General features: G+C 39.9%; 1 protein-coding gene across 3 annotated transcripts in view; it reads right to left on the bottom strand.

Moving 5' to 3' along the window:
- Window positions 1–302: 302 nt before the first annotated feature.
- zranb3 (zinc finger, RAN-binding domain containing 3) overlaps window positions 303–27,345 on the bottom strand; it is an 83,709-nt gene continuing 56,666 nt past the window's right edge. For all 3 annotated transcript variants that reach the window (XM_044345323.1, XM_044345321.1, XM_044345322.1), the window contains exons 16-22: window positions 23,350–23,454; window positions 18,784–18,926; window positions 12,528–12,668; window positions 8,525–8,683; window positions 6,825–7,017; window positions 1,706–1,837; window positions 303–1,004 (exon numbers count right to left, since the gene is read on the bottom strand). In XM_044345323.1, the coding sequence (XP_044201258.1) occupies window positions 906–1,004; window positions 1,706–1,837; window positions 6,825–7,017; window positions 8,525–8,683; window positions 12,528–12,668; window positions 18,784–18,926; window positions 23,350–23,454 (972 nt within the window). In that variant the 3' untranslated portion in view covers window positions 303–905. The remainder of the gene's footprint in view (window positions 1,005–1,705; window positions 1,838–6,824; window positions 7,018–8,524; window positions 8,684–12,527; window positions 12,669–18,783; window positions 18,927–23,349; window positions 23,455–27,345) is intronic.

Genomic DNA, 27,345 nt, shown 5'->3' with positions numbered 1-27,345 from the left:
TGGCTCATTGTATAACTCTCACAAGAACAGATTCAATATTCCCGACATTGGTGAACCCGAAGCCTTGTTTCCATAGTAACTCTGCTCTCCGTCTCTCTAAACATAGCCCTCTTGACTGACTTTAGCTCTGTTCAGATCATCAAGCACAGCTGAAGAGGAGGTAGATGCGTGGACATGGACAATAATGTTCCTGACTTGAGGCGATGAAACGATTTGCTAGCTTGTCAGATCAGCCAACGTCTTGGTGTATTTACAGTCCAAACCGTGGTTAAAGCACCAGAACAGAAGAAGACAACATGAAACAAGATGAAAATAGGTTTTTATTTCACTAGAGAACGTCCATTTATCTTCTAAAAAGGAAAGATTTACAAGGCGTCACTTGTTGAGGGCGCCAATGAGGACACTTGGTTGCGTTTTCTGTCGAGTTTTAATCACAAAGCCCCCAATTCATCTCTCACCTGCTACTTTTCACTAAGTTTGCAAAATCTTAAAATAGCAACATCCCTCTAAACAACCTGCTCCATTTCAGCCTCCAGCAAAAAGGGGCCTTCATAAATCAAAACTACCGCACTCGTGACGGTTCGGGGACGAGTTGGCTGAAATTTGCATTTGATGCAGTCCTCACTGGTTTTTTAAGGGGAAATGTTCAGCGTTAGTCAGAGTCCTGAATTCCAACAGGAAGCCGCTGATATCATCGCACAGAAAAGTAGGGATCTTTACAGGATTCAAAGATAAACTGGCCTTTTTATCCTTATCCGTCAGGGTGAATGACATTTAACGCGTCATTGAAGAATCATGATGCATCTTCACCCACCTCGCCAGCTACAGTTCACCTCAGAACATTTTACACCTCTCACAAAACAAGAGCGCCATTTCGAGCGCCGAACCTCCACTAAACCTCCATTTCATTTCTTGACGAAGAATCTGCTGATGTCTGACGCAACCTTGGAGGCTGCAACACTCTTCTTCATCTGGCTCCGTTCTTTGGCTTGCTGAGCCGTCCTCTGTGGAGAAAAATGGAACATGATGTAAGAGGTTAAATCTGCAGTCGGGCGCTGAAGAGAAAAGTGAGATCAATATATTGAGCATCTCTAGATTAAAGTGTCGGAGCGGTGGCATAAACAGTGAGAGGATCCCCTTATCACAACGCGCAGTTCTCCACATCAGTTTATATACCTCGACGTGTAAAGCGTTTTCCTTCCAAACTGACACCCACTCTGACAAAAATGCTGGCTGGCGTGACAGTAAAGCACATTTTGGGTTACAATGAAAGCTGTATTTTATATTGAAACCTCTGCTCTCTAATCGGTTCTGTTTTTTAAGAAGTGAATTGTCTGTGATTATGAAATATTGACTGAAGAAGCTCAAGAAGCCAAATTATTTTTTTTTCCAAGACAGATATATAGCAACAAATGCTATTTATCAATATGACATACAGCCACATCATGTGATGTTATTACTGGCAATATAGAGCTTTGTGAAGAATGGTATGATCAATGTGTTTGACCATGTATCACATTACTGCCACTTTATATGATCCTCAACATGAGTGATGACTTTCTTTTTATATAGGGATAAAGGAGACATCCGTCCACTGTGTCGCCTTAAATGTTAGACAAATTGCTTTTGCCCCTTAAGCCCCTTTTGGCTCTAAAAGCCGGTGTTGTGGTTGCAACGGGTGCAGTGATGCGGGGTGTGCACGTACGGTTTTGTGGCAGACAGTGCAGAGTGTCTGCAGGTTGTCCAGAGAGCACTGTCCTCCTCCGCTGTAGACGGGCCGGATGTGGTCGACCTGCCAGAAATCCCCTTCGACCGGAGCGCGGATCATCTCATTCAGCTAGGAACACACACACAGAGACACACACAGAGAGAAGGAAACAGTGAGCTTCTAAGTACACTGACTAGCCTCGGTTGCTTTCTCATATCGCTTTAAATTGCCAAAAACAAGCCGTGATTGCACTGCCCTCCCAAACCATCCATCTATGCTAAAGTTAATTTTTTTGAACTGATGTGATGTCTTTAGTAAAGCCCAGTCTTTCTCAGAGTACTACACTGACCTAAATTGTTATTTCACAGCACGCGCACATGCACACACACACACACACACACACACACCAAATCATTCATATTAAACAAATCTTGGCACCGCGGGGGCACTTCTGCGATGTGCTTGACAATAAAAGAAGAAGAAAACAAATATATCTCGAGGAGCAAACATGACAGCAAGGCACATAAATGGCAGAAATCCACAACAGGAAATAATGAAAGCAAACTGCAGAAACAGGCCTCTGTACTAAAATGCCGACATTAATATAAGCCCGTGTGACTGTGAGGATCAGAGCAGGTGATGTAAACAATAGTTGCGACAAAATCAATGACAATGAACTTTGACTTTCTATTATCCATCTGATGCCCTAGGTACAACCGTATAAATCACCAAAATGTTGTCGACCTACATAATGAGAGGCTGTAGGGAAACTAAATCAGTGAGTACTTGTAAGTCTGCCCGACAAAGACAAAGAAATTAGGTTAAAAAAACCGCAGGGAATAACAGGCTACAGAGGGGTACATACTGAATTCCATATTTATGTTTTCAAGCTGTTACTGGCTAACTAGTAACCCCTATTTTCAAGTTTCAACTATATGAATAATACGTTGCGTTGAGATTTTTTAAAAAAAGCGTCCTTTTTGCTTTGTGAAATAGCATTTTTATATGAGCTCTTCTTGGTGGTTTTTAACGGGTAGGAAATGATGTCATACATCTCTATACACCAATCAGGATTTAGCATTATTTGAATCAAAATGTGATGAGTTGGGTTGTTTGCATGTGCTTCCAGGCCCATGTCACTCAAATCTGGTCAAACCACACTCAGTCCTGATGATTGAGGATTTAATAAATAATACTTACGAATGTTATTTTCCAAAATTAGACTTAAGTTTTTTGCTCATTTTGTAATGATTATTTACTGTAATAAAGAAATATTTAAAATTCGAAACTATTTTTCAGAGGCTTTAATGCTTCAGTTTATATTAAAAAAAATGGAAAATGGGAGAGCAACAATATCCTGGATAGTCTCTTAGCCAAGCTACTGTATGACAAAGGATAACACTCCAGATTTCACATATTGTTTATCATTCATTATTGCAGACTGCAAAAGCCTGAGTTTCTACCAATTATTTGGTCAAACTGTTGTTATTTATGAATATTAACTGTATGTTTTAATTGTTAGGGGCTGATGCTATCATCGAACACAAGCTAGTAAATCAAAATTTTAATGCAAGATTAGCAGTCAGTCGTAGCTTTTTTTTAACTAATTAACCAGATAACGTTGTTGTCAAGGTAAACTTCTGCCTCTTAAGAGTAGTTAGCTGAAGGTGTGTATACAGTAAGCTAGAGACTAGTATCATAAATATTGTGCAAATGTTATCATTCTAACACGCCGAACTTAGCATTTAGCTCAGCCTCACAGCGCTGCTAGCATGGCTGCTAGCATGGCTGCAGACTCTTAAGTCTTATTTTCCTGAGGTCAGTTAGGGCTGCAGCTAATGATTATTTTCCTTATTAATTCATCTGTCAGGTTCTTTTCTTGATTAGTCGATAAAGTTTTCAAAATGTCTATAAAATGCCAGAAAAAAGTGAAAAGTTTAAATTGCTAGTTTTATTTGACCAACAGTCTAAATCCCAAATAATTTCAATGCTATGACACAAAGAAAAGCAACAAAACTTCATATTTGAGAAGGTGGAACCAACATTTTTTTTTTGTTGCCATATTTGCTTGATAAATGACTTAAGTCATTAACTAGTTATCAAAACAGCTGTCAATTAACTTTCCATTGATGGACTAATTGATTATTGGCCACATGTTTCAGCACTATACCAGTCATGTTAAATTAAATAAATTTGGAAAAATAATGACATAAATCATAAATACACCTATCATTCCTAATTCACAAATTAAATCTATAGTCATCACACAGGAGGAGCTGTAAAAGGAAGCAGATGATTTTGAAGCATTGAGATGCAACAGAGACATCTCTGTTATATTGATTTTACATTCATATAGAGCTAATGAATTACTAGTTGGACCTTCCCAGGACCTGGATTGCTCCTGTGTATCTCTGCAGGACCAGATTAACTGAGGTCTAGTGCAGCAGAGAGGAAACACTGGGAACACAATTACCTGGAAACTGAACCAGGTCTTGCTCTTGCTTCCAGGCATTGCCGGTGTGCATCTGCACACAATGTTTTACTTTTTTTTAAAAAGAGAGAAAGAGAAAAGAATAAAGGAAGAAAGAAAGGACTTAAGAGAAGATATGGAGCAAGCAAGTGGAAGAGCAAAAGATGATTGAGAGAATTAGAAACAGAGAAAGAGAAGCCTGATGGGAAGAGTTCAGGACCAAAAATCCATTTTCCTGCTTTGAGTGCTACTCTGCTGACATTAAGGCAGCCAGGAATTGATGGAATTGATCCTAACAGATTTAAAGAACAGGCCCGCTCACATCACACATACACACACATTCAAGTCAATTGAACCTGCTTTCGTGCCAACACCGTGCACCTTACTCCACCAAAAGACCCTACTACTACACACACTACACACACCAAAATCCTGCTCACAGGCACCTAAAGGACATAATACAATCCACACACCAAAATACCAATCCACACACGCCTAAATTCTCATATACACACACTCACTCAGACCAAAATAGACCCTAAGGTACACATAAAGAACCATATACACATGTGTACACACACACACACACACACACGCCAGAACCCCCAGTATGAACCAAAGAATGAGCCTATAATCTCGAGGCTTCTCCACCGCTGCGGCGTCTTATCATGTGGCTGAGTTTGTTTCCTCTAAAGCTCGGTGCATCGATCGGCGCTGATGCTGCTGCCGGCGGTGCTGGGAAGGGAGGGGGGGTGGGAGGTGAGTGTGTGTGTGTGTGTGTAGGGGGGGGGGGGGGGGGGGGGCTGGCTTTGCAGGATAACAGCCAACCAAATCAAACAGGCTTACTGGTCGAGGCCTGGCACTGGGAAAAAAATCAATGGGCCCAGCAATCCATTTACTGGGAGCTGGCCCCTTGGAGTGCAGATCAACCTGTGAGTGTGTGTGTGTGTGTGTGTGTGTGTGTGTGTGTGTGTGTGTGTGTGTGTGCATATGTGCGTAGGTGGGTGGAATGGAGAGTACACAGTGTTTTTATTTTTGCACTTACACAAACACACAGCTAAATAGCTGACAAGGAAAGCCATTTTTTTGGTCTCGCATCAGGAAACTAACGCTAATGTGTATATTGTAGCATTTTCAATTCTGTAAGTCTAATGAAGTTTTTATGTGCTGGCAACCTCATTTCCACTGAACCCCAAGCCTCTAAAATCATCTAAATCACTGAAGACAAGCCCCAACCAACTCAGCTGTACTTGTGTTTAGTGTAAATTACCTAATGTTAGCATGATAACATGCTAAACTAAGATGTAAACATGGTAAACATTAGCATTTAGCTCAAAGCACCGGTGTGCCTAAGTAGAGCCTAAAGGCTGATTTATGGTAGGCTGCTCAACTCTTTTGATAAGCGTTGCTCAACAGAAATTAAAGAGTCGCACAGCGTTTTCAATTTATGCTTGGACAATAGATTTCAGTCATCTCCATGACAACCAGACGCTATCCTCTAGCCAGCTTGTTTAGTTACATTATATCATCCCGAGTGAGGCTAATTAAACAAGGATATTGTTTAATTAGCCTTTAGTTATCTAAAGTTACTGACCAAAATATCTATAAGGAATTTCATTGAAAACTACAATAGTCTCCATGGTGACGTTACTATCACTACCCAGTCACATTGCGTGACATAATATGATGGTGTTCCTGACGTAACAAAATTCTCCAGGTGCTCAACATGAGAGGGAAGTGTCAAGCAACACTTTTTTCTGTTCCCTGTGTTTAATTGATTATGGCATCTCACCCCTCTATATAACCGTCTTTGATCTCTGCATTCGAGTGATGCTGTTTGGCACAGCTACAAACACTTTTCATTTGTGATGTGGTTGGACAACATGTCATAGGAACTATTTTTTCTCTGGTATAAACTGGCCCTTATTCTGTGTCCAAAATCACTATTGACCATATAGTGCATCACCGTTCCTGTCCGCCATTTTATTTGAGTATCCGAATTCTGAGTGTTAAATCTGCACACTATGTAGCATCATTACAAGTTCCAACAAGTGACTAAAAAAGTAGTGTCCATGGCATGTACAGTACTTTCTGCTAACAATCCCACAATGCAATGTGTTGCATTTTACAGATGTGAAAAAATTACCATTGTGTGATTTTAGTTCTGGTTGTTATCTGTTAGGAGGTAAAATAAATTAATTTAAACAGATATAAACAGTGATGATGGGATAAAACTTATCCTTCATGGATTTCAAACTGACACTTCACTTTTTTTGCTATGTCAGTAAGTCATAACCTTCTTTTATAGTCTGGCCACTAAGGTAAATGTTTTACCTGTGGTAAGCGTTAATGATGATTTGGCTACTTTTTATTTGACTGTTAATTAGCAGCCAATGGTAGATTGATGTTGCCTGTAAGTTTATTACCAGCTTTGTGAGGGAACTAGAAAGTTGTGGCACATCAGCCCACTCAGTTGAAGTTGTTGCTTTTAATGCTGCTTATTATTTAAACAGGACTAACAATAACTGCTGCAGACTCCATCACTACAGAAAAATATATATTGTTAGATCCGGCTTCCACTGAAATATCTGTAAGAAAAAAAAAAAAAAGTTAAAAACATTGGCCTCCTCTGCTCTGGTATCCGACCTGTTTGAGTGACAGCTGGGCGAGCCAAGTGTTCTCCAGCATCTCCTTGCGCTGGGAGGGCGGGGCGTCACGGACCTTCAGGAAGAGGTCGTGGGCGTGGAGGCCACAGTGCTGACAGATGCCCTGCTCCGCCTCCAGCACCCGAGAGCGCATGTACGTCTGGCTGGAGCGCAACTGAAACTCCTCCTGGCACCTATGGGTGGGAGAACATGGAAATATCTGGTTTGGAATCTATTAATCTTACAGATTTACATTTAACCCTTGTGCTTCACTTGCACTGATGTCATTAAGGGACAAAAATGCCTGTGTCAAAAACTTCCATAAAAATATTGTATATTCATGTCATTTAAATCTTTTAACCAACAGTCCTGATCATAACTACCAAATATTCATTCATTTTTACAATTTTACGGGGGGTTTGAAAGCCTGATATAATAGAATGCATGTTTATATGCTGTAATGAGATCAAAGGATCTGAGGGTCTTTTGTGGCTTATTATTAGACTTATTATAGGAGCTGAGGAACCTCCAAAATTCAAAAAAAAAATCCACACCCTTGTCAAAATGCACACTGTATGGGGTTTTAAAACATTAACAGCTGAAATAATTTTAATAAGTAGCATCAGTTGTATTCATGTCATTAAAAACTATTAGATGACGAGATCAAAAGTGCTGTCATGCATCATTTGTAAGCAGGATTACGGATGAGTTGTGTGAGAAATTCCAAGGTTTAATTCTGCTTTCTTTCTTTTAGCTACTAGATGAAGGTTATCAACTTTATTTCTTCTGTAGTTCTTATTCTGCTGAAAGGAAAATAGACATCATTCATGGAAAATCACAGTGCTGAAGTTTGATAACATCCAGGTATAGAGGAGTGAAGTATCTCACCTTGACTGAATGACCTTAATTTGTCTCTTGAAAACCACTTGTGGAAATTGAATTTCTACCCTTAAATGGGCAGGAAGACTAAAGGGATGCACGGAGGCAGCATGATTTTTCGGTTACAAGAATTTAGTTGTTTCATTCAGAGCGACCGTGTGCATGAGCGGGAAATTGTGCAGCGTCTTGCTCAAGGACAGCAAGCCATTGCAGAGACGGAATCAGCATTTTTCCTCTTTCCATTGAAAATATTCTTTATATTTGTGTTCAAATGCGGCAAATTGAGGATCTTGAAACAACTCTGATAGGAAATGATAAATGCTGCTGTTTAAATATGGGAATAACATTGTATTTTAGCCATCAGCAAACAGTATTCTCTCTACAAAGCAAATCAAGTAAAGCAACAAGGTGAAGTCTGTAGAGTTATTTGTAGTTTGTTTTGCACAAAACCTCAAAATTCTGCCTCTTAGAGCTCTGAGTATAATTTAATTATAGGTGCCAGATGGGTGGGCTTTGGCACAGAGGACAACCAGTACTGGGAAGTTTAAGCAAGCACAATTACACAAACTATTTCAAACATGCTTTTCTCTCAGTGACATCTTACTGAAGACTGCCTGCATTGTCCCAGTACAGTAAACCCCTCATCTGGTGCTCCAAGCAGGGAATACGCAGTAACTTCTAAATTTTTCTTTTTTAATAACCTTTCAAGCGATATTAACAAGAACTTGGAAATGTCAAATTCATCCCTGTCTATCATCATTCCTGTGTATTTAAAGCTGCAGAAGCTCCTATATAAACCATATATGTTTAATGTCACTAAACCTGTGGCTGCAGAATCGGGTGTCCCAGGCCCCACCGGTGGTAGAGCAGGCCTGCTGGCAGGACAGACACAGAGGGACACCCCGACTGTCCACTGCTTGCAGGTAGCCAGCCTCTGATGATCGCTGCTCCTCCACTGTCTCACAGGGCTGTTTGTCCTGCCTGCAGACACACAGAGAGACAAACTGATTACATTTAGAAACTGGAACAAGGGGTTCTTTGGCTGTTTATATCTTGACCTTTAACCTTGAATTCAGACCAACAGTATACCAATACTTAGTGAGGTTGTCCCATTGGTTACCTTACCCAAAATCTTACAAGACAGTTGGATCCTAAATCATCTGGGTGTTTGATAGATATTGTAAATTCATATAAGATGACGTTTGCATGTGAGATGTGAAATGGGAGTTGCAGTTGAAGTGTCAGCACTGAAAGGGTTTGAAGTGTTGACTGAATAATATAGAATTGTATAAAATTATAGAATTGATTAAATTCATAAATTGTAGCACCAGGGTTATCTTGAATTTTCATATATTTTAGGAGACACACAGTTTAAAAGATGAGAGCATTTAACAGGCAGGAAAGGTGTAATGAGTTTTATGGGAAATGTAGGATCCAGTGTTTTTGAAGCTTGAGTCACACCATGCGCTAAAAGTCGGGATATCTCATCCTCTGCTGCTTTGATTTTGACCATTATTTTTTAAAAATCTGTCTCTTGCAAGTCCCCGTACTTTATCAAAGTGCAATAATAGATAACTGGAGTAACCCTTTAAAAAGACTCTAATGGTGAAATTAGTGCTGGACATCCCAAATTTATCAAAACAGGTACACATGGAGGATGTGTTGAGTTTGTATTAACATCAATCATCATCAGAAAATTTAAAAGAGAGCGGATGAGAAAACAAGGAGACATCTTGGTAAAATATGATAAAATATACTTGTGAAACAGGATAAATTAGCTACAAAAGCCTGTTCCAAATAAAGGTTCAGTTCACTGAATGAGAATACCATGCAAACAAATGAGAACTAGCAGGGATACATTTCCTAGCAAGAATGCAGTATTCAGAATCATTTTTAATGTCAGAGGTGTCAAACTTAAAATGCAGTCTCTGGATGAAATCTATTTTTTTTTAAATTAAGTTACCACCTAAGAGTTGTAGACTAGCTGTGACTGATTTTTAGCCCTTTGTGCACAAAACCTGAAAGAGAAGTTACCTTGACCGATGTAAGAAACATCAATCTGTAAGCCAACAGCCTGATTCAATGTAGAGCTCAGTTCTTTCAACATCAGCACAACAGCAAACACAATCCTACATATATTCATTCATTCAAAAAAAAAAAAGTGCTTTCTTTGTGTGCTGCAGATGCAGAACTGATGGACATATGGATGGTGTGTGTGTGTGAAATGTGTACATACTGTGTGTATATATACATGATGGTGATGTAGCTGTGGAAAATGTCATCTGTGTGTATGTGCGTGCCTGTCCTTTTGGCAGAGGACAGCGAGTTTGGGCGTTTGCCATGTTGTCCCAGCAGGGTGCTAGAGCCACAGTGGAAGGGACAGATGGACTAAATTCTCTTTCCCCATGGTTTACAATTCACACAGACAGAGAGGAACAAAGAGCCAGAGAGACAGAGCACTACAGAGAGAGATTTAATCATTGAAATGCAGAAGAAACCCCTTTAAAAAAAAAAAGGAACCTTGCTGCTTCAAAGTTGAGAAGATACCAAAAAATTGGAAGTACCAAGAGACAAATGCTGTGCCAGCACGGTCTAGTGGATGAAAGAGAGACAGAAATAGACTTTTTACTGGTGTGCCCAAACTGAGAAAGGTGAAAACATGGTACTTTGGAAAAAAAATGTAACCCAGAAATATAAAAATGCAATCAATCGAAGAAAGCTAGAAGTTTAAAAAATATATTTCTAATTCAATAATGTGATTTAAAAGAAATTAATCTATGTACTTTACATTTAGCTTCAAAGTAATTAGAATTCATATATGCATAAAGAAAGTGAGCATGTTGGTAGCTCTACATCGCAGCATGAGGTAACTCTCTGAAAAGTCATATTTGAAACCCCAGAAATCACGCAACATGCCTTCAGCAAACGGCGCACAGCCTGCTAGTGTTTACAACCCCGCTGATCTCTGATGCTTTATACCAAAGGAAACCAAAGGCACGCGAGAGGATTAAGATCTGACGCTGGTGATTACAGCTTTCTGTCGATTTTTTTTTTTTTTTCTGTTGATCAGGAGGAAGATTCTATTTTTAAAGTTGTTACTTTCATGGACAGCGAGTCGACCCCACCGGAGAGTTTCATTTAGGAAAATCTAGTGCATCTCAGTTTGTGGGGATGTGAGGTCGTTATTTATTCTAGCCCCACATTTTTATTTAGGCTAATAGGCTGAATGTGTTTTTTGTCAGAGAGGTCCTGCTAAACTTAGCCTTAACATCAGTATTATTAAAGCTAAAAACCTGTGAGGGTATTGTTTTGTTACCCACCGAAATGTGTTTATATCACCAAGTATCAATTTCCTGATTTTAAACACAATTTCTGTAAGTTGTAGACTATTTTATTTAGGTAAAAGTGTTGTATGGCCGCTTCTGCTTAGGCAACATTTAACATCTGAGAACTTCTTTCGCTGAATGATAATAAGGGTTTAGTAGAAAATATATTTCCCAAAGTAGGCTAATGAAAAAAATATTTGTAGTTTTACTATTGTTACCAAAAGTTGGGTAACCCCAACCCTGGTACCAGGACTAGTATTGAAAATTTGAAAACAGTACCCAGCCCTACCCACCACATCTCTTTTCATGTTGTTACTACGCATTTTAGTTTTTTTTAGAGATGACTTGTATTTTTGCAAACAAAATGTAGGCTTTCGCTTAACATTTTGTAGCAAAAACTAGTCTTGTTACATTATCAAATGATCTTTTCATGAATATCATACTAGCTATTAGTGTGTAAGTGACACAGAAGTGTTAGCTCTTGCTAAACATTTAAGCTTTTGCCAATCATTTATTTAGAGAAAACTTATAGTCTTCTACATTATAACATTATCTTTTCATGTTGCTATGCTAGCTATTAGCCAGTCAGCTACACCGCAATTTAAGCTTTTGCTTATCATTTATTTAGAGAAAACTTATAGTCTGCTACATTATAATATTATCTTTTCATGTTGCTATGCTAGCTATTAGCCAGTCAGCTACACAGCAATTTAAGCTTTTGCTAATCATTTATTTAGAGAAAACTTACAGTCTGGTGCATTATAATATTATCTTTTCATGTTGTCATGTTAGCATGTCAGATACATTTTTTTTTCACATTCTTAGAGAGATACTTTCACAGTTCCTCAAGGTGTAAAACAGTGTACAAAAACACAAATCCTAAACGGCACTTTTACTAAGACACATGGACTATTATAGACATTTTGTATGTAACACCAGTTGCTGTGCACATATGTGTCCATGTGAGCACGTGAGTGTGTGCTTGCTGCAGGTTTCCATGGTGATATTCCCTCCTGGGGTGAGCTGGCCGTTGCATCTCAGCCAGTAGATTGTATTATGGTCTATATTTACTGTACAAACACTCAGCAGGGCCTTTGTGCCTCTCCCACAAGGCACATACGGATCTCCATGGAGACAGCTGAGGGAAGGAAAATGAAAATCCCAAAGAGGAAGCCACGTGATGAGGCAAACCACACACGATGAAACCTCATCTTTGCAAACCACAAACGAGAATGGACATGATCTTTGAGCTGTCCTGGTGTGCAAGATTGATCAGCTCAACTAAATACTGTTTGTGGTGATTTTGTAATTGTAATAAATCAGACAAATACCTAGCCATCAGCTACATCTAGAACTTTATTTTAAATATAATGCTTTATATTTATCTGTTGTGTAAAACTTTGAGCCGAGAAGATATTATAGACTTTTCGAGACCTGAGGAAAGCTTAACCTTTCCTGCCCTGAACATCCACCCACTCATATCTGTCCGTCTAACCTACCTCTCTGAAGCAGGTGGTGTTAGAGAAGAGGCAGACCTCCTCTTCGTGAAGAAGTTTTCCTTGGTGACCAGCCTGATGCTGCCGCCCTCCTGCTGGGCCTTACTCAGGGAGGCCTGGGCCACCTCGTCTCGACCGAGGTACCTGTGAAAATGGGATAAACAGGGCTGTGAGGGAATGGTAGATTTGTTGATGTTATATAACCAGGAGGCTTGGTGAAGAGAGCTGATTCACATGTAGAGAGCATGTGGGAGTAGCTGCAAGGAGATGGATTCATAAACTCTCTCTGGACAGCATTAGCAGGTGAAGTAGGAAATTTGATGTTGATCAAGCACATCAGTAATCTTAGTCATCTGGGCAGGACTGCAGTAATCCAGGGACTCACCCACAAAAATGTAACACACACCACCACCTACAGTACTGACAACACTCTACAAAAACGCCTCAGTGCAATGCTGGATGCACTTTTATATTTTTCTTGGCAACAAACTGTGCTTAGCTGCACAAATCATTCCTTTCATTGCTTATTTTCTATTCTATTTATGTGCTTATACTCTGTCCTCTTTCCCTGCTGAATTCTATTAGTATCACTGCTGCACCAATCTAATTTCCCCACAGGGATCGTCAATCATCTAATCTAATCCATCTGCCCCGCCACTAGTTTTTATGGCCCTTGTATTACAGATGCTAGGTGCACAAGTCGAAACACTACATGTCAGTGTGGGCAGGATTAAAATGACCTCAGGATGTCAGACACAAAACGCAGAAGAGGAGTTGGGGAGAAAAAAAAATTGGTGACATATGTGGTCTAGATGGGAGAAAATTCCTGTGGTCCTGAGGGAAAAGTGACCAATCACCAAACGTCTCCAGGTAACATTAAGGCTTTCCTCAGAGGGAGAATAACACTCTAACAGCCCCCATAGAGCAATTATCTTCTCTCTTTGGTCCTCTACAGAGAGGTCAAAGGCCAGACTTCGGTGCTGCTATTGTAATGGACTCTGTGTCCTGCTCAAGGACACTTTGGCAGAATAACTCTGAGACATGAACCAGTGTCTTCTGACTTGAACAATAATGTCATTAAAGGAATAGTTTGACATTTTGGGAAATACTCTTATTCGCTTTTTTGCCGACAGTTAGATGAGGAGATCAATACAACTGTAATGTCTGAAGTTACAGCTAGGAGCGATAAGCTTAGCTTATGTTTCTCTTCCATGTACAAAAAAACAGAAGCAAGTAGAAAAAAATTACAAGTTGTGGTTTTACTGGGGTTGTGTGCTGGAACTATTTCTTGGCCAGGAGCAATGACTTTGCTATGGGAGCAGATCATGAGCAAAGCTGTGGCTTTAAAAAAAAAGAGGGTGAGGTACAAAAAGATGGATGGAGAGACAGGGGGCAGCCATAGTGTGGTGCAGTAGTTTCACAGACGATCAACTCAAGTGATGAAGCCGTTCACTAATTGTTATGTGGATCAATAATTAACATGCTTTCCAAACATTTATTTTGACAGCTATGTCAATTCTTGAACTTAGATGATGAAACAAACAGTAGCACTGTCACCTCTGGAAAAAAAAAAATCAATAATTGGAACGGCTCCTAGAACTATAAGACATGTAGAAAAATAAATTAACGCCAAGTAATATTGAAATGAAAATTGCCTGCGGTTCCATTTAGACAAAGCTATTTTGTCTCTTTAAATCTAACTCTATGACATGAACATTAATTAAGTGATCTGGCATGTTGCGGTCAGGTTACATGCACCAAAGCTCTCATTAAGTATAATTATTAGAAACATTTTACATTTTCCTGAAAGGTTGTTGATGCCACTCGTATTAAGATGCACAGAAACCAAATTAGATATTTCAGTGAAAGAAAAAAACATAATAAAAAAACAAATATATATATATATATATATATATATATATGTAGCTGAAATGGGTTATTCACCATCTATATTCTTCAACTGATTGGACTATCAAAGGCTTATTGTAGCACCTCCATACAAAAAGAAATTTAAATGTGAATAGGTTATTTAATTCTACTTGAAATAGTTACATGATGCATTTCTATCCTGATTGCACTGTTTTCCTGATTAGTAATGAAATGCTAGCCTTTGTGAAACACCCTGCTATTTAAACAGGAAGGTGTTACCACTGTTAAACTCTGCTTTTAGTGTTTCTACTTGGCCCTGCAGACGATGCATTGACATTTTTTATGCATTTCCACCAGCTCCATCTGGACAGAATACTTTCTTTGGGAGAAAAACAGAAAGAAGGAAAAAAAAAATGAAGAAAAGATGGATGACAGGAGGCAGAAAGTGGAGGAGGGAAACACATCAAAGAGGAGAAGTTTCTCTGGAAGCTGAGGGGAGATGAGGAAGAAGGTAAGTCTCCATCAAACAGAAGAGCTTCCTTTGCTTCAAACAGTCCCAGAACAGAGACTGGATGAAACAAGATACCTTACACTAAACTGGGGTCCAACTGCGCTTCTGGGAGAGAGCGGATGTGTGTGTTTGCATGTTTTTATGCAGCTAGGTGCTTGGACAGGCTGGAATTGAGTACAGTTGATTTTGTAGAGTAAGGTGACTGCTGCTTCCTGTTTATGCATTACATTTTCTGTCATGATCTAAACATCTTCCTTTTTATTCCATCATAAGACAAATGGAAAATATTTTTTTTCTATATACCTAGGGGAAAAATGGTGTAGCCTGCTAAAAATGCTAAATACGATGCATTAAAGGTACCCTGTTGAGTGTGTGGCTACTAGTAGCACTGTGAAATTATGTTTTTATGAGTGGGTCCCTGTTTTGTTTGTCTTGAGCATTTGCATGAGGACACACACACTTGTTTGAAAGGCACCCAGTCAATGCAATACACATTCTTGCAGGTTTCACACTATTGCATAGCTCGACAGTGACGGCGGTAAAGCACGAAAAAGTGCAGCAAAGCGCTCAGCAAGGCGGTTACGAAGGAGTCTGCAAGCTAGCAAACATGGATGTAAACATGGTGTTTTTTAAAATATTAAAAAATGACAAATGCAAATGTTTATGTGGAAGGAAATGCACTCAACACACTTTGTCAGACCTCAAGGAGTATGTGTTGGTGAGAAACAATGAATGTAAACATAACTTTGTTTACAAGAAAACTCCACAGAGCGCCTTTAAGGTAACTTTCTCTAGCTGTGATGGATACAGTAAATCATGTTACACAGATGTGATGGAGGTTGCAGCAGCTCTGACAAAACACATGATTTTTATTAGACTATTTGGACATGGTTATTTGCTGGTGGCCAACTGATGCACAGCTGCAGGAGTGCTGTTGCAGGCCTGTGGTGGCAGCGGGTTGCTGACAGCATACCTGCAGACCTGCAGAGCCACAGACAGCGACCCGGATCCACCCAGGCCGGCCTGCGGTTCAACACCGAGGCCAGGCGCTGCTCAGCTGTGTGAAATCAAACTAACGAGCTGCAGCTCCAGTCTGGCCCAGCTGAAGCTGCTTTGATTGATTGCTGCTCTCTCTCATTGGCCTGGGTGAGACATGGCTGCTACAGTAATGGTCTATTCAGTGTCAGATGTGAGGAATTCCCAGCTGGTTTACTGTAAATTGCGTGCCCTGCAATGGTACACCTTAGAAGATGCATGGAAGAAACAGCAAATTCCTGTTTTCAGGGTATGTGTGACCATTAACCACCTGACAGATGTTCTGACAGCTTTAAGTTAATATAATGTAAAAAAATCTGTATTACGAGGACTGTAAACATGTTGTATTTGAAGTTATAATGCTAAAGATTTCAATTCTGGTTGATTTGGTGACACCTGTGGTTGCTGGTGGCAACAGCAAGCACGTTATAATAACACAAGTCTACGAGTTTAGACATAAAACGTGTATTGACCAATGGCAGCAGCACAGCTAAAGCAGCTAATATGTCACAAATACAACAGAAGAGCAACTGGTGCAGCCAAAAAAAAGTCACATTGTTTTAATAAAAAAGACAAAAAGAGAGTCAGCAATGTCATCCAACACTTTTATGTTGAAGTCATGAATGTTTTTATGCCTCTGCTTATGAATTCTGCATGAGAAGGACGGACTCCCCCAGTACCAATGAAAACTACTTTAAAGAGAGGCAATTAAAGAGAGCAAATACATTGACTGGCTATTGCTGAATAAATGCTGGCTTTAAATAGCATCAAAAAAAGGCTTTGATATAATGAAAATCTTAAGGATTTTTATTTTAAAGTGACTGCACATGAAATTCAGTATACTTGTCACGGAAGGCACAGCTCAGCCTATGAAAACGGTCGTATAATGTCTCATGTTGCTCTGGAGGAGCATTTCTCAGTTTCTGCCCGAGACTTCAAATTTACGACAGAAACCCTGTGTGACAAACTAGGGGTGTGGAGTTTGAGAGATGTGGACATTTATTAGCCATCAGGAATAATAAATATTCTCGCAAACTGCATTATGGGAAGTGTAGAATCCAGTATTTTGGGGGAGTGGCTCATACTAGGGGCTAAAAGTCAGGATGGTCGGCTTTTGTTGCTTCAATTTTGACTGTTCTCTTTCAAATCAGTTTCTCACAAGTCTTGTGCATAATCTAATATAGTCGTATAAGTTGTGATTGTTTTTTTTTCTTTCTAGCACTTCTCTTATAATGAATCTGTTACAGTTCATCTGGGCAAATAGTATCTTTTGTTGATTTTGTATATGATTAGATGATGAGTTTAATTTTGCAAAGTTCATGAAAACACTGAATTGTTAACTGACTCTTATTAAGTGTTTCTACTTACATGTGTTGCCTAGCAACCGTATTGCTTTGCTGCCAGTGTGTAGAAATTAGTATGCATATACATGAAAAAAAAAAAAAAATCAAATGTGCATTTTTTTTTCCTTTAATTACAGCGACGTATTACAGAAGCAATAAACCATTTATAGCCAATATTTGCAGTAATTTCAGGAATGAGGCGTGCTTAGGCAGGATGCAAACCGGATTAAAATCCTCTTAACTCCCCTAAAATCACTGTAAATCACCATGAGTGGCTTATGACGAAAATATCCACAGTGTTGGAAACCAAGGCAAAGTGCATTAAGTTTTAGAGTAGTTGAAAACTGAGCGTCTCAGTGCAGGGAAGGTGAGCCGTGATCGCCCCGCTGAGCCGAAGCTGGAGCTTGATTGGTTCTGATTAGTGAATAAATCAAACAGGTATCAAATCAAGCCGAGCCAATTGCCTCCTACTCACACCTTGATTAGGTTCATGCACCCAAACACGTCCCCCGGTTGAGAAACACTCTCTCTCACTTACACACACACACAAACACACAGAAAAACACACACACACACACACACAAACACACACGAGCCTACCCTGTAATTGGCAAACTCTCCCTGCCTCTATCCACGCCAGCTGTAATTAGTGTGTCAGCAACAATGCTTTTGTCAAAAAAAAAAAAAAAAAAACCCACACACATACATGTACACATACACAGCATTCATCCCATCCTCTCTTATGCCTCAGCTGACACTCTTTGATACGCCCACACACACACACACACACACACACACACACACACACACACACACACACACATACTATTCAGCCTTCCATGACGCCTCGGGCAGTTAGTATTTACAAATCCGCTCGTTTTTCTGTGAAATCTCACACATCGCCTATTGGATTCTGACAAAATGTTGGGGAACTAATTCATCTCACCACATTTCCAAATTTACACACCTTACACTTATTTCTCACTGATAGGAGGAAGACATATTTTTGTTCCCTTGTTAATACAGATTTACCGAAGTGCTGGAGGTCAGACAGGCAGACAAAAGCAGCCTCTCATTTATAGCCGGCGAATGTGGATTTTGCCAGATGAAATAACTCTAGCTGTCAGATGATATCAGCTGTAGCTAGCTAGCTAATAAAGCTAACGTCAGCCCCTGCTTGTAAACATGGTCTCCGGCTGACTTTTTAATGTTACAGCTGACTTGTTATTAAACAAGAACCCTGTAAAAGGAGTCATAAATGTGAATGTGATGGCTACATACGTGATATTGTGCTAAAAGACTGAAAACTCTTCAAATGCCATCTTTTACTACAGCCTGCTGCGCATAGTTACGGTTGCTAAGCTATGAATAGACAATCCCTGAGCTGGGGAGTGGTTTAATGATTAGTATCTGAAGCTGAGTGAGTTTAATTAACAGCTAAGTTTTTGAAAGTCAAAGTAGTATATTTCCTTCAAGAACACATTTCCAGCTAGAATCTGACCTCTTGGTGCTGGAATGAGGGCGCTGGGCGGCGGCCAGCTGCTGCAAGCCGAGAGCGGGGCTGTGGAAGAGGAGGCCGCTGCGTCGGAGCAGTTTCTGCTTCATGGCTGGCAGGCTGCTCCACTCCTGCACGAAGCGCAGCACCTGCAAGGGGACACGACACCTCAATTCATATTCAATTTCAAGTTGAATCTGAAACGGCTGGAGCCTCCATCTTCAAAACAAAATTGATAGTTTGGACATTGGAGCCTCCTTAAAAGCAGAACATTTTTTTTGTGTTTTTCAATTTTGAAAATACACTTGAGCTGAAAACAAACTCTCCAAACCTGCAGAGCACACAGATACACACACACACACACACACACACGCACCGATACACACAAGGAGACAGCTTTCCAGATAGCTGAACAAAACCCATCAAACCAAGAGAGAGAGAGAACTGTATATGCTTTCAGCCAAGTCAAGGATTCAAAGAAAATCTACTGGCAAAATAACAAATAGCACACCGAGCACCAAGGCCTAATGGGCAATTTACCTACGTAAATTACACTGGAGGAGTGTTTTTCTTTCCATGGATGATACTTACTCTCACAAAAAGATTATTTGTGTGAAGATAAAACTCAATATGTATAATACAGACAGTTTTCAAAGCTATCATAACACCCAGGCTTGCTTTTGTTGATGTTTTAGCAGTTGAATTATGTGTATTTTGACAGAAATATTACTTATTACTCGTTAAACGCAAATGTTAAACTGCAAAAGATAACCAAAATCATGTAAAAATAACAGAAAAGGAAAAAAAAGCACTATGCAACATGATTAAAAGACTAAGTAGTTTGTCCTGAGGATACAAAAATCATTATAACAATATTAATAAGGATATTTTCTGATATGGATGAACAACAAAACATTTTACCAACACTACAGTACCTGTGCCTAGCAAAAGTAAACAAGAAAACTAGAATGTGATGAAAAAACATCTTTGTGATTGTAAATTTGGTCCCGTATCATTAATTCAGACTTTTCAGAAGAGACCAGGAACTTGACTGTAGTCAGAAGGAACAGTAACCATGGGGGCATCCTGGTGGCCTCATGGTCAATACTGTGGTCACAACATCCCCCGTTCAGTTCGGGTGTGTAATTCCCCGTCCCTCTCCCCTTGTTTCCTGTCACTCCTCAGCTGTACACTATCTATGGAGGCAAAGAAAGGCTGAAATAATTTCAATGTTCTAAACGACTGAATACGTAAATGTGAATTTTAACCACTGGTGAATCCTTCATGTTTAAATTGGATTCCATGGAATTTATAGCATTGAAACCTGTATTTGTGTTGTTGTGAATTCCCTTTTTTTGGAATGTTGAGGTCTTCTTTTTGAAGGTCACTAGTTCGTGCAGTTTAAAAAACATGTTTTTATATTTTGTTTGTTTTTGGGTTCACAAATTCAGAAAATTCATGTGTGCAGAATTCTGATTTCTGAACTTTTAAAACTTTTTTTTTTCTCTTGAATGCATGAACTTTGACAGTTTATTAATGTATTTTTATATAAGATGGATCATATGACTGAAAGAATGTAACCTGATTGGACAGCGGTCTGATCGATTCAATTCAGGGTCAATTGATTATCCAATTAATTATCCTAGACAAAAAAAATAATTACATTGAAATGACACTCTGGGAATTTCAAAGAAGGGAATTCAAACCACATACATTCAGACAGAGGTTTTTCAAAATATGCCATCGCTACAAATTCAGTTCAGAATGGATGTAATGTGCTGTTAGATCATAGAAGTCCTGCTCTACATACACTGGATCATTTAGAAACCCTACAGTACAGATGAAATCCGAACAAGCTTTAGAAATATCCTGAAATAACTGGTAACTGTTCACAAGGTCATCAAAGGTTAGCCGCAAGCCAAGAAGTCGAATCAGATGTCAGAAGTCGTGGATGAGGAGGAGAGTGGGATGGTGTTTCCCGCTGCTGGTTTTTCCAGAGGTCAGATAGGTTAACAGGTGAGTATCAGATATTGTGTGGGTGGAAACTGGGAGATGTTAATCATGCTTTTATCTCTTAAAGAATAAGGCTGGTGGGTGCCCTGGTAGCACGCCATATAATTGCAACATGTGCGGTTCGAATCCAGCTGCGGCATAAAATACCCCAAAAAATATTTAAAAAAAGAAGCATAAGGCTGTTGATGTTCTGTATTTGTCTTGTTGCCCACAAACACACCGTTGTTGTTGTTGCCAAAAATACTCACTAAGGCATCAAATGTGTATTAATCCACAGTTGAAAACCGTCCCCAACAAGGGTAGTATTTCCTCTTGTTTAAGTAATATTTACTAAAAACTACATTGACCAGCTGTTTTAGGAAATTATTTAGCCTTTTTACACTTTTATTTCTGAGCCGTTTTAAAGATTTATGGCTTGGAACAAATGGGCTTGGTGCTTTGTGCCACAAACAGTGTATATGGAAGTTGGAAAGTATTGAGGGATAGACTAACATGGTTTTAGTCTTTCCATGGAATTTGCAGTCAGTAATCAGTAGTTGTTTTGAATTGTAAGAGGCATAGCGGAGTAAAATCTCATGCTCAATGAAAGGAATTACATGCAGAAAGAAGAGCATGATAAAGTACACTCTGCAACCTTACAATCCAGAATGATCTTCTCAGAAATGTATTATTTATGTTTCATTCCCTTGAAACGCTCTATTTGCATGAAACATGGATATCCGACATCATTTATAATGATTTACAATGAATTCATTAAAAACATTTTGGCTCCTGCTGCCTCCGACCGGGTGTAAGTGAGTTCACACACCACCAGCTTCCCCGTCCAAAACGTGTCACAGCCCACACTAAACCGCTTGCTCAGTATTGATTTTGATGGACAATTGGAGTGTAACAGGGCGTAAATGATGGGTCAGAGGATGGATGCAACTCACGCCTTCGTTTTACAAACCAACATAAACAACGTGACAGGTGGGGCGTCTGTCAGCGGCTCTGTTACTGCCACGGCAGATTGCAGGATTTAATATTAGCTGGTTGGCGTGCAGGGTCATTTGAGGCGATGATCCGTCTCCTTTAACGACCCTCATAAAACGGCACTTTCTCTTTTTGCCGGTCGACTCAGGCTGTTTGAACCCCCCAAACCGCCTCCTCTCTTTTCTCCTCTCTCCATCATCCCCACCTCCTCCTCCTCCTCCTGCTCGTCTCCCTCCAGGCCCTGCAGTGGTGGAAGTGGGCGTCCGCGCTCCACCTATCTGTCAGGCTCCCGATGCCGGGCTGCTGCTCTTCCTCCTCATGATCAGTGGTATCATTAGTTTCACATTGCAGTGACACACAGATATCAGTTAGGTTTAATAACCCCCGTACAGCCTTGTGCCTCATCTTTACTGGCTCAGTGGAATTGGAGAGATAGCTCCACTGACTATTATATCAAATTAAATTATCTTAATCTAAAATTAAAGGTATGATATGTAACTTTTCTGCTTTAAAATGTCTAAAAACGACTAGACCTATGTTATTTTATTGCTGAGTTGTGTTCTTACATTAACCCAAATGTTTCCAACAGTGTTCAAAGCCAGAGAAATCCGTAATTTTAAGGTAATGGTCTGTTTCATTTGGTCACTTCTCAATGGCGTCATATCCCCTTTGTGCATGCGTCAGTGTTGTGGTTGTCCGTCAGAGGCTTTCATAAATTGACTTTTTATCCAGTTTTAAGCCGCATTTTGACAAATAACTTTTTAGATCTTGGTGGTTTTTAACTATATCTTTTAACCGAATGAAGGATTTTCGTCATCGCACATCTGGATTTTAAGTTATCAGAGAAAGAAGCTGAGCAAATGTTAGCGGTGGCTTAACTCACAGTCCCTCTGGATGTACTGTGCCTGCTGGACAGCATCAGAGAAACACTGATTTTTTTTTTTTTTCTACTTTGTTCAGTGTTTTTACTGGTTTTAATCACCGCGTCTGTTTGTTTTGGAGAGGAGGAGACCTCTGCAGATAATTTGGCTCCGGTAAAAACTTCGTGAACGATGAACACTGAAGGAATCCTAACTGGGAGAAGCTGGTTGTTTAACAATGGAGACAACAGCTCCCATGATCCCAAGCTACTTCCCAACATCATCAAACTCCGTCTTTTGTTATTGTTATGATTGAGAGACCCCTAGCAACAGAAAATGACATTGTGTCTTAAAGCAGCCAATGGGCACATTAACTAAAAAACTAAAAAACTCTTATATGTGTACATGTAAAATATTCTTCATCTTGGAAATTCAGTATAGTCATGATTGCATTTTTCTTCTTAATTAATCTGAAAAACCACAAAAAGAAGGAAATATTGGCACATGTTACCACCTGAAAGTCAAATCCATTGGAATTCCCCTCAAAGGTGTTTTTACAGTAATGACAAATTAAGTAGGTATATTACAGCGTGCACATCTCCCTTGAGTAAACACTCTGGCCCACATGCACACCCACACACACATTCATGAATATCAAAGCCAACGGAAAAGACACGCACACACACACACACACACACGAACACACAGCCTGGCGGGAAGGGCAGACCTGTATTCGATTTTCCCGGCGCTGGCTGAAGGCTTCAGGCAGGTCGTCCCAGTTGGTTAGTTTGATGTCCAGGGGGATGAAGCTCAAGTTCAACGCAGTACCGTCCTAAGAGATGAGGAGACAGACACGAAGAAGACAGCCTTAAGCGAAAAGATTCGTTGCTACTGGTACTGCTACCACCACCATCACTATTACTACTAATATTAATGATAAAACCAGTGCTGAATTTGGAATTCCTGGAACATGGTGTTAATTAAACTGCGGTCTCCTCACTTCATAAAAAATCTTCTCTCTTACCTCCAGGAGTATCTCGCCTGGCAGATAGTTTTAGTTTTATTTGCCCGGGTTTTAAAATATCTGTGAAATCTGCTTCCATTTCAGTGCAATGGAGGTCAAAGCAAGTTTTGCTTGTGGTGCTCACAGAACTGAAAAATGACATTACAAAAACTCAAAAAACAGCTTTCCAATCCAGAGATGCTTTCAGCAGTTTTTATAGGGAGTATTTCTTCGGTGGAAAGTATTTCTAAAGACAACTGTTCATAAATATCTCAAAACCTTGGTGAATAAAACTAAAACCATTTGTATTTCTTTCTTTTTTTGCTGTAAATGAATATGGATTTTGCATTCATAATCTGATTTTTTTTCCCCCCCACTTTATCTGCTCTGTCAAAATGCCAATGAAACCATAAAGGAAATATAATAAAATATCTAACATGACAAAAATATAACTACTTGTATGGCTAAATACCAGAATTGGTGAACCAAACCTTTATAGTTGCGACTTTGAGACCATCTCTAAAGGTGCTTAATGCAGAACTAATTTAATTATTTACTTACTCAAAAACGTTCAAAAAAATGTATCATTATTCTGCACACAGTTGTCTGATTAAAAATTAATCTGCAAAGATATCAATTGCTTATATTTAAGTCAATTTTCAAGCGGAAAAGCCAAAAATCCACAAATTCTGCAAGTTTATTTTAATGTGGTGGAGGGAAATGGTAAATAGTTTTGGCTGAAATACCCTCAGTCTCACTCACAAGGCATAAAGAGGCACCTATAAAACACACTGAGTGGTTCTTTGAGGTAGTAAATGGTGCTCTGGTGCATAGTGGCACCACTACACATAGTCCCTTCATGGTTCTGACTGGCTCCTCGTGTTTTCCTGCCCAAACAGTTGGTGAGACGTGGGATTTGCTGCTGAGTCACCGGTGTAACCAAAGCAAACAGAAATACAACCACGCACGTTTACTCGCCTTTCGAGTGTCCTTTACAGTGAATGACGACGCAGCGGAGTTATTGTTTCAATTGCCTGACAAGAATAAATGTCAGAGTAATATTGTAGTTATATAACCGAGATGCAAACCTTGGGAGGAGAGTTAGATTGCAAACAAACCCTCCTGACGCAATCAATTAAATGTTACCTTTATGTGTCACTGAAGGTGGGTGTTAGTGAGGGAACCTTCTGTTGTCTCATTAATTTTGTATAGACATTTATGGTCACCAGAGATGACCAAATACCTGGAAATCTAATGACATTCAGAACAACCACAGTTGTACTTTGGGTTTAGTATGACATATGACCCACGTCAAAACACCCACACCCATTGTTTTCTATGTAATGCAGCACGAATACTGGATGCGATGACGTACGTCAAGTTGATGGATTCTATTTTTTTTCTATGGAGAGCAGGAGATGTGGTGCATGATGGATACGGTGCGGTGAGTTGACGGCGTGTTCGCCATATCTGTATTTATATTAACACGACTCAACCTCAGCTTTATGTAAATGAGTCCGTCCAGCACAATGCACCCGGCTCACAAAACTCAGATCAAACTAGGCAGTGCTGATCAAATATGAATCAAGATTCTGTTACTGCATTCATATGTTTGCTTTCAGAAAGATATTTTAGTGTACCGTTTAGCTGTAATAGGAGAAAGTTTGTGACCAGGCCGCCATTTTTTTCCTGCTTGAAAATGGACGAGCCGAAACCAAGCACCACCCAACTCGCAGTATGTCACCCAGCAGCTGGAGTGTTTAGTGGTCTGGTGCGTCCAGATGCCTCTTTGTCGGGGTGGCTGCATTCACACCAAATCTGGCAATGCAGAGTTGTGCGGAGGTGTGGGCGTGTTTATTTGTGCTTTGGAATGTAACCACCGTGAAACAATCAGAAAACGTTTTATTTTCTGTTTTATGTCACTGCTTTGTTGTCGCTACCACCGCTCCCTCTCTTCATTCACTCTCCAGCTCGCTCTACCACAGCTGCTCTCTCTCTCTCTCTCATCTTTTTTAAAATGAGTCAGGAAGCTGGAAACAAAGTCAACAAGTAAACAAGGTTATTCTTCCTGTTGGCGTCTTAAGTCCGATCGCCGGCTTATGTGATCGGCCACCGCAGTGTGATGTCGGGTTGCGTTTTGGCAAAAATTGATTCTGGTTCAACTGCTTGCTGGAGGTTCACTGCGGATTTTTGCTGAACCCCATGCAGTCCCCACTCCCACAGCCTAAACGCACTACCCCTGCACAATGACAGCAAATTGATGCGCGTTAAACCACATTGACACACCTGCTGTTTTTCCAGCGTCAATATGCGTCATGCCCTCAAAAGAGCGGCACATCCAACACATTTGCACTCACGTCCCGCACAGGTGCAAAAACACCTGCAGGTCACGGCTGTTTTTAGATGGTCTATCTATAGTAAAACACTGAAGGCAGAAGTTTAGAAAACGGTGTTCTTTGTGGACTATTCTCTGTGAAGTTTTGGAGATTTTGCTCACCTACTTTTGGAGTTTAAAGACTGTCAGCCTGCACGTCACCGCAGTGTTTGTAATGATATGATTTTTCAGTCATCTTGTGAAGATTAAGAGATTGTACTCTTTGTGGACTGTTTTCTATGCAGTTTTTGAGATTTTGCTATTGTTGGATCTACATTAACACTGATGACATTTTGGAGAGTCCCCTCTCACATCAAGTCGAACCAGTGAATGAGTTTTAATTAATGAAGCAGCTGTTTGTTTGTTTTTTATTTCATATTTTCCTGAAGATAATAGACTGTGTTTTCTCAGTGGGGAGACGTTTAAAGAGACTGTCAGTCTGCAATGCTTTCATAGCTTTTGCTATGTCTACGGTAAAATGGGCTGCTGTAGGAACAAGTTGGGATTTTTAAGCAATTGCTTTTCGTTGTTGTGATGGTGGTTAGGTGTGTTTTATCAGAAGGCAGAAGTTTAAAATTTGTGTCTGAGTGTGTGATGTTGGATAAGGCCTGCTGTGAGCTGCAATGCATTGCTGAACTCTGATATATGGATCAACACAGGTCACTTAAACGTGATGGATTGTCATTTGTACAATCAGATTTTTGTTGTGAATGCACTTTTAGACTGATTGTCTGACAACTGAGAGAGAGATCAGCTTTGAGTTCATCTCTTTGATTTTAAAGCGTGTCTTCAGATGGCGACTTTGCTCGGATTGTTGTCAAACTCTCCAAGACACTCAAAATTTGATTTTTATAAAGTGTAATACACAACTGAGAACATAAAGTAACATTTTGCTGTTATTCTAAATAAGCATACAGTTTAAAGGGGATCAATTATGCTCATTTCCAGCTCTATATTTTTATTCTTGGACTCCACTAGAGTAGCTTTGCATGATTCACAGGTCAAAGAAATCCTTATTTATCTTATACTGGCTGTTTATGCAGCCCCTCAGTTCAGCCTCTGTCTGAAACAGGTCGTTTTAGCTCCTGTCTCCTTAAGGACACCCTCCTGATGAGTCTACTCTGGAAGCTGCATCATGGCCGACTTCTGGCGACTCTGGAGGCTACATTAACTAACTTTAGTAGCAGGATTTCATTTCTTTTTCTCCTTTACTCCAAATGTCAACTTCTGAAATCCATCCGTACATGTTAGCCCGAATCCAATCTGGAATGTGAGAGTGGACTGCATGAACATCCGCAGCAACAAAGATTACAGCAGGAGGTCTCTGTTAGGTAAATATTACGCTC

Source organism: Thunnus albacares, chromosome 24 (assembly GCF_914725855.1).
Source record: "Thunnus albacares chromosome 24, fThuAlb1.1, whole genome shotgun sequence".
NCBI lineage: Eukaryota > Metazoa > Chordata > Actinopteri > Scombriformes > Scombridae > Thunnus > Thunnus albacares.
Note: the sequence above shows the minus strand (reverse complement) of the source record. Positions and strands in the feature narration are given on the sequence as shown.